The sequence below is a fragment of the Calliphora vicina genome, chromosome 2, assembly GCF_958450345.1.
Source record: "Calliphora vicina chromosome 2, idCalVici1.1, whole genome shotgun sequence".
Classification (NCBI taxonomy): domain Eukaryota; kingdom Metazoa; phylum Arthropoda; class Insecta; order Diptera; family Calliphoridae; genus Calliphora; species Calliphora vicina.
Genome location: NC_088781.1, coordinates 4488973 through 4497241, shown reverse-complemented (window position 1 = coordinate 4497241; position 8269 = coordinate 4488973). Strand labels below are relative to the sequence as shown.

Here is an 8269-nt window from a genome sequence, read left to right as displayed (position 1 = left end):
ACAAATCAACCCTGTTTAGATTAATGCTAATAGATATTTTGACGCCGAAGCAACGAAATCCAAAATAAACATTGACAAAATAAAAACAACCATAATAAACAACAACAAACACAAAAATAAAATTGAAATGCATTCAATTCTCAAATAAAAATCGGTAGTTTATAATTTTGTTGCTCAAACATACAAATGTACATGCGTATTGAAAGAGAAACAACAACAACATTTTAATGCAGATATAGTACTGGCAACAACAACAACAACAACGACATCAAACATTCAACTACCTTCTAACATACATACATACATACATATAGTGTTGTACATACCAATAATTCTCCATTTATTTGAATATAAATATTGTGGATGCTACAAGTAAAACAAACACAAACAACAATTTGGGGGAGAAAATAATATTAAAAACAACAATAACAACAACTACTACATATTAGGAAATCGTATGAAAAAGGCGGAGTTACATTCTTACACAAACAAACATAGACACACAGATACACAATCCTATCGATACTCTACCTACGTATTTACCGTTTGGTGGTTGTTGTTGTAGTCGTTCTCAAAGTGGACTGTATTTCTCTTTTGTGTTTTTGTTGTGTAGACTTGTCCTGCTGAGAGGGATCATGAGTTTCAGGGGTATAAATAGTCGGCTCTCTGCTCAGTTAACTACAGTATTCACTTGTGCTTTGTAGAATAAACATCTATCTATCTCTTGTGTTTAAAGATACATTTTCAATAAACAATTCTAAAAGAAAAAAATATATAATTTAAAACGATTTTCAAACAAAAAATAAAGAAACAATTTATAAACATTTAAACAAAAAAGACAATGGTCAAAAGTGTTAACAATATGGAATTCAAAAGTAACTTCTCTATCGATGCTATTTTATCAAAAAATTCATCACATCAACAACAACAATTCGAGATGCCAACAGCTTTGACTGTCATCAAACAAGAACCCGATGTCAAAACATTGTATGTTTCCGATGGCGAATTATCCGAGGAATTTGATAATCCCAGCCGCACCAGTACACCCATGAGCAGTGCTGCCGACTCTCTATCTTCCGGCGAAGATAAACTGGAAGATGATCAGAGTTGTGACAGTGACGAAGACAAGGGAAAATCCGAAGGAGAGGGTGATGATAAGAAACCTACCTACAGCTACAATGCCTTGATTATGATGGCCATACAAGACAGTCCCGAACAGCGTTTGACTTTGAATGGCATTTATCAGTACTTGATAAATCGCTTCCCCTATTTCAAGATGAACAAACGCGGCTGGCAAAATTCTATACGCCATAACTTGAGCTTGAACAAATGCTTCACCAAGATTCCACGCAGTTATGATGATCCCGGCAAAGGTAACTACTGGATCTTGGACCCCAGTGCCGAAGAAGTATTCATTGGTGAGACCACCGGTAAATTGCGCAGAAAGAATCCCGGTGCCAATCGTGCTCGTTTGGCTGCCTACAGACAAGCGATTTTCTCACCCATGATGGGACGTTATGGACCCGCTGCATCTCCCTATGCCCAAGCCATGCCTTTCAATCCCAGTTATGCCAATGCTGCCGCCGCTGCTGCCATCTATCAACGCATGAATGCTGCTTACGCTCCAGCTGGCTATCCTAATGCTGCCAATCCTCAAATGCCCATGTTCAGTCAAATGAATATGCCTGCTGCCAATCCCATGTATCCCGCTGGTTTACCCATGACTGCTGAACTTTTCCATCGCATGCAACTATTAGGAAAATTCCCAGCCAGTTAGATGTTGTAAACCAAAAGCCACGCTCAGCGTTTTTTTGTATTAACTCTTAAACGTAAATACGTTTAGAGCAAGAAAAGGACTTTGACTTCCAATTAAACGGTTAGCAAACGAAGGTGACTTCTACTCTCGCTCCGCACAGAGAACAGCATCAACCAGTGAGTTTTCAGTTGAGGGATCCATAAGTGTAACGTGTATTGGGGCAATTCAACACATCCAATGCTTGGACAGCATTTCAACAATAAGGCAGGCCTTACAAATCAACTTCATGACGACAACGAACATGTCTTATTAACAAAAACCAACCTAAACAAAAGCATATAAATTATTCTTAACATATTATTAAACATTTTTCATACAACACTCTATTTAATAACAATAAATATCAAAATCAAAAAACAAATTTTCCTCACAAAAAGGTGTTTTACTTCTTTCTTACAATCTTTGAGTCATTTATCAGAAGAACTATGGCTTTGTTGCTTAAAATCCGAAAAATCGATTTGTCAATAGCAGCCAGCGTAGTAGTAGTAGTAGAGCAGTAGTATGTCTTAGTGTATATGTATCTGAATGTAGAATTGTTCTTACACTAATAATGCCTGAAAATGTCTTAATTATGGTCCGCACGTTTGTCGGCATGATCATTTGAACCCCCTGTAACAAATACTCTTTTCAACATTCAAGAAGAAACAAAGCCAACATATGTTGTGACAAATGTATTTCAAAGATACAACAAAAACAAATCTTAAAGGTTCACTTTCATAGCAGTAGTACGGACATATTTTTGCTTTCTTACTTTCATAATTTCCGTCTGTATTTCTCATTCTTTTGGGTGTTTTCAAAAAAGATCATTATAATTCATGCAACTCAATTTGAAATCTACACTTAAAAAACATGTTTGTTTCTTCTTTAACACCACAGGATCTCTGAAATCAAGCAGTTACAGGTATTTTGAGTATTATCCACACTATTTCAGTTGCAAGCCAGCAAGCAAACAAAACTATTTTTTATTTTTCTATTTCTTCGTTAATAAAGACATTTATTATATGCTTCGTTGAAGTAAAACAAATGTATTTTTTTTTTTATTTTATCATCGATTTGTTCTGACCAACTTTCTACAAAGGAATTGTGAGTGGAAAAAAGAGCAGCACATCATTTGGTTAAGTTTGATCAGGTATTAGATCTAAAAGGCTGCATTTCCAACTCAGTTTGTTCGTAATTCTTATTGTATCTACGATTGTAATGATGATGTCTCATAATTATAATGGAAAAGGAAAATTAAAGAAAATTGTATTTAGACGGCATTTTTACTTTGATCCAATGTATTCAGTTTGTTTTTACTAATTTTTCCTCAAGATCATAATAAATATAAATTTTTCTTTAACAAAACATGTGTGTATTTACATTAGGGAACATTTATAATATTAACCATCGAATTTTGACTTTCGATATTAATCAATTGGGCATACAAAAAGTTCATTGTAATTATGTAAACTGAATCAACCAGTAACCAGTTGAATTAGTCAGGTTACGGATATATCAGATAAATAAAATAAAAATTTTGCTGGATTTTGAGACTTTGTGACAATGTCTTTGCTGGTAGTAGACGCTGTTGAAGTAAATAGTTATGTGAATAACTATAATAGTGTGATTCTCAATACTATTTTGATATCATTGTATGTAGTAGTTGGAATGTAATAGGATGGAATCAGAGCCGTGTGCTTATAACCTTCAATACAAATTATTTGGAAAATTATTATTGTGAATGTCTCCAAACTTCGTATGATTACCTATCGTTGTAAGTAGTTGGGATACAAATGGGCGTTATCGGAATAATGGGCATGGTCCCTATCACACAAATCTAATATTTACAATCGAATATTTGAAGAACTATTATTATGAGAGTCTTCAAACCTAATGTAAATTGCTTTGATGTAAATTTAGGCTAAACTAAATTACAGGATTTCTAAAATTAAACATTAATATTATCGATTGTATTTTACACAATCGATGGCAAAAGCATATACATATCTTGGTATATCCTTAAAAATTAAAAAAAGCCGATAGCGATACTCTCCGTGTTATGCTAGTTTTGAATAAATTATAACTATAAATTTGTTTGTGACGAGAATTTCTAATATTTTTAAAATTAACAAAAAAATTCGATAACCATACAAAAAACATCACAACATTAATCAGGTATGTGATGAAAAACGATTTCAAAAAGACAAAATGTGTGATGTGTTTGTTTGAATCGTTTTGTCATATTAGTTTCAAATTCCAATTTGTTTCAAAGAGAATTTATTAAAATTAAATTTCATTATAAATTATGGTAAACAAATTGTTGATTTCTGCTATAAAAATGTGATGAAAATCAATCGAAATTCATCACACATAAATCGTTTTTGAGATTGATTTCAGTTTTGAAAACGATCGTTTTTCATCACATGCCTGAATAATTTTTGTTTTTCTCAATGCTTCACTAAAAACAAAATTATATAGGATTTAAATTTTATTAATAAACTAAAATTTCGAAGAAAATTTAAAAAAAAAATAATTTTTAGTTTAAATCGTTTAAATCTTCACCTTCATACGGCTTTTTTAATTAATAATATCTGATATCTCAATAATCGTTTGTTAATATTTAGTGTTAAATATATCAAATTATTGAAAATAGTAGGAATTACCGTCATAAACAAAATTAAACTAATTTACTTTTTTAATTAATTTGGTTGTTTAGTTAGTTTAAATTTTTTTTAAGATTATTTCAAAAAACAATAAGTTGAAGGTGGAGTACATTTCCATAAAGACAATTGAAAATTGCGTTTGCATTTTTTCAAAAGAAATATTTATTTTAAATTATCGGAAGAATAAAAATGGAAATGTCAAAAGGAATCCAAAGCATATGTGGTTACCGAATATGATCAAAATCGCAATACCGAAAATAAAAAAATGTTTTGGATTTTATAATAGGGTCTGATTTTTGCGACTATTGACCCAAAACGGATTTGAATTAGTGCCACTTCAGATTTGAGAGTTTACAAGTCAAAACTGTAAATAATAAAAAAATGAAACTGTAAATAATAAAATAAAAACTTGGAACAAATTTTACTCTATTTGAAGATTAATAAATAAGCAAATGACCAAAATATCGCTTAAATTCCTATCAGCAATCAAAACTGTAAAATTTTGAAAACTCCAAATTTCTTTGTATTTAAAATTTCGTTAAAAAATACTTATAATGTATATATTTTTTTATAATTGAGGATGATCTTGTCATATCCATCATTTTGAATGCATCTAAAATTCCCAACATACATATATGCTAAATATTTTTTGTCAAACATATTTTTTAACCAAAATTATTGTTGTAACAAATATCAAATCATTTGAAAACTGAAAATTCAAATTAATATTAAGAAATAACAAATTGAAATTCAGAAAAGCAAATTGAAAATGAGAAATCCAAATTAATTTTGAGCAAATACAAATTGAAGATGGGATGTCCAATTTAATATTGAGAAAATTGTAATCCAGAAAAGACAGATAATCAGGTATGTGATGAAATTCGATTTCGACATCAAATCGATTTGAAATCAATAAAATATGTGATGTGTTTACTGCCATCGATTTGTTATATCGATTTCATATTCCATTTTGTTCTATTAAAAAAATCAAATTTACCCATGTGATATAAATCAATAGTGTCGATTTCAATTCGTTTTCAAATCATTTTATTTTACTTCAACGAAAATTAGAAAAATGTAAGTAAATGTAAATTTAGTTTTATAAAGAAAATTAAATAATTGTTGTAAATTTTTTAGGGGAAAACATAAGAATTCTTTACAGGAAGATGCATTAATCCAATTTATGGAAAATCATTCTGATATAGCCAGGGGTTTCACAAAATGCAACAAATTAGATGTAGAAAATTTATGGATTGATTTAACTACTAATTTGAATAGCTTTGGACCGCCAATCCATGATACAAATGGTTGGAAGAAAGTAAGTAGGAAGTATTTATTCGAATGGTTTACTAAAAAATTTTACTAGGTATGGCGTGATTGGAAGGCTTGTACTAAGAAAAAAATTACAACCAACAAAAAAGAAGCGATAGCAACAGGAGGGGGACCACATAACCAAATATACATATCTAAAAAGGAAGAGATAATTGGTCAGCTTTGTGGACTGTACTCTTTAGCTGATGGAGTACAGAACTCCATATCTATAATTGGATCGGATTTATTGTCATCTGATGACGAGATTACTCCAACAAGTAGACCGGACAAACGAAAAGTGGAAGATGACATAACATGTGATAAACCTAGTACTTCTAAACGGGCATCTAAAAGAAATGATGAAGATGTAAAAGAAAGCCTTAAAGGATATATTCAAGATGATATAAAAAATGGAAAAGAGCTGTCCGATTCTTTTAAAATGCTTGTTGAAGTATGCCAAAAAAGTGATGATAAATTGCATATTATAGGAAGTAATACAAGACGTGTTTATAAATCTATAGAAAATTTAACAACAAATATAACAAATGAAATTAAAAGGCATAATCAACAAATGGAAAAGGCTGCTTTTGAAAAAAATAATCTTAAAAAGATGGACTTGGAAATAAAAGAAAAACAATTAGAGTTAGAACTTCTAAAATACCAGAAAAAATAGAAACTGTAAAACTTAAATATCTTCCTTTTAAATAAACATTTATTTATATGTATTTATTTAAATTTTTAAATTAAACTTTCAGCAATATTATCGCGTATTATATTTGCGGAGTTTGTTAAAGTTATATCAGTCTCAAAGCTTTCAATCTCATGTCCATCCATTTCATCACTTAAATGTCCTTCCAAATCTTCAATAGGATGCTGAATTTTTAGTGTATTGCACAAGTTGTGCAAAGCGCAACAAATATTTATAATTTGTACTGTTTTTAAAGAAGAATACCAAAGTGTTCTTGACAAACACCTAAATCGACTTTTCAGGACTCCAATTGTCCTTTCGACCACGTTTCTCGCCGAAGTATGTCTTTTATTAAATCTTTGTTGACAAATAGTTCTTGGATTCCTGTAGGGCGTCATAACGAATGGTTCAAGTGGATAACCCGATCGGCTAACAGAAATGATCCGCGTTCTCCATTTTCATACGATGAAATAAAAAAGTTTCGTGCTGTACTCATATTGAAAATAAATGAATCGTGACTACTCCCAGGTCTAGTTGCATCAACAGCTTTAATATCCATCTTATAATCGCAAATCTAAAATATGGACTATTATGTGTGAAGATTTTTTTAATTAATTCATACAAACTTACAATCATGGCATTAATGCTGTAATACCCCTTTCTGTTGAAAAATAAATCTTCTTCTCCTGTTGGACCTTTTAATGCCACATGAGTGCCGTCAATACATCCGATAACTCCGGGAATGCCATATTTTTCATAAAAGAACTGTTTGGATTTTTTTAACTCTTCTTCTGGTGTTTTAAGTTTAATCAGCCCTGGACAAATTTTTCTTTCCAATAGTTTTAACATTTTTGTAAAGCATTTTGAAACTGTTGTTCGATGCATAGCTATATTTAAATCGTTCCCAACAGACCTTTGAAAACTGCCTTCAGCCAAAAATCTTAAGGTTGCGGCTAATTGTATTGTAAGAGGTATTGATGTACTCTTCCAATAATTTCCAATTTTATTTAAAATTATAGTGAACCCTTCTTTATTCAAGCGAAAATGTTGAACGAATCTTTGAAAATATCATTAAAATATAAAAAATAAAATGTAAAAACCACGCATACTTACATTTCATCTGGTAAATTTAAAGGATTCGATTTGTCCCTTAAAGATTTGCGTTTAATATTTTCCTTCCTCATTTTGTTTTTTTCGAAAAGAATTACAGAAATCGCTGTAATCAAAGCCATTTTATTTATATTTGATTCACAACACAAATTTATGTATATAAATAAATTTTTAAATTAATTTTTTTGTCTCCACTAGAGTAGAATTTATGACAACAAAATATTGAAATGGAACAAAAATGGAATATGAAATCGATCGAAATTCATCACACTATTGTCGATTTCAAAAGACGATTTACTTTTCAATTCGGTCGATTTTCATCACATACCTGAATATTGAGAAAATACAAATTTAATTTCAAAATAGAAAATTTATATTGAGAAAAAAATAATTAAAACGAAATTGACAATGTTTTACCCTAAAGAAAGAAATTTTTAATTTTTTTTTTAAATAATAAAATAACACTTTAAATTATATTTGAAATTTGTTTTATGGTACGAAATTTAAAATAATAGTCAACTTTATGGACTTAAAATCGACTTTAAGGCTTTTGTAGTTATGCTGTTTGTATTATTTTTATACCCTACACCACCATAGTGGGGAGGGTATTATGCGTTTGTGCAGATGTGTGTAACGCCCAAAAATATTGGTCTAACACCCACCTTAAAGTATACCGATCGACTTAGAATCACTTTCTGATTC

General features: G+C 30.4%; 2 protein-coding genes across 2 annotated transcripts; both read left to right on the top strand.

The window, feature by feature from the left end:
* Positions 1 to 800: 800 nt before the first annotated feature.
* slp1 (sloppy paired 1) lies at positions 801 to 2111 on the top strand. Its single transcript, XM_065500454.1, has one exon. It carries the CDS (start codon positions 842 to 844, stop codon positions 1775 to 1777), a length of 936 nt encoding a protein of 311 aa, XP_065356526.1. The 5' UTR covers positions 801 to 841; the 3' UTR covers positions 1778 to 2111.
* A 1247-nt stretch (positions 2112 to 3358) lies between these two features.
* On the top strand, positions 3359 to 6442 carry LOC135949807 (uncharacterized). Its single transcript, XM_065499244.1, has 3 exons — positions 3359 to 3447; positions 5596 to 5776; positions 5825 to 6442. The coding sequence occupies exons 1-3, from the start codon at positions 3359 to 3361 to the stop codon at positions 6440 to 6442; spliced, it is 888 nt and encodes a 295-aa protein (XP_065355316.1).
* The last annotated feature ends 1827 nt before the right edge of the window (positions 6443 to 8269 follow it).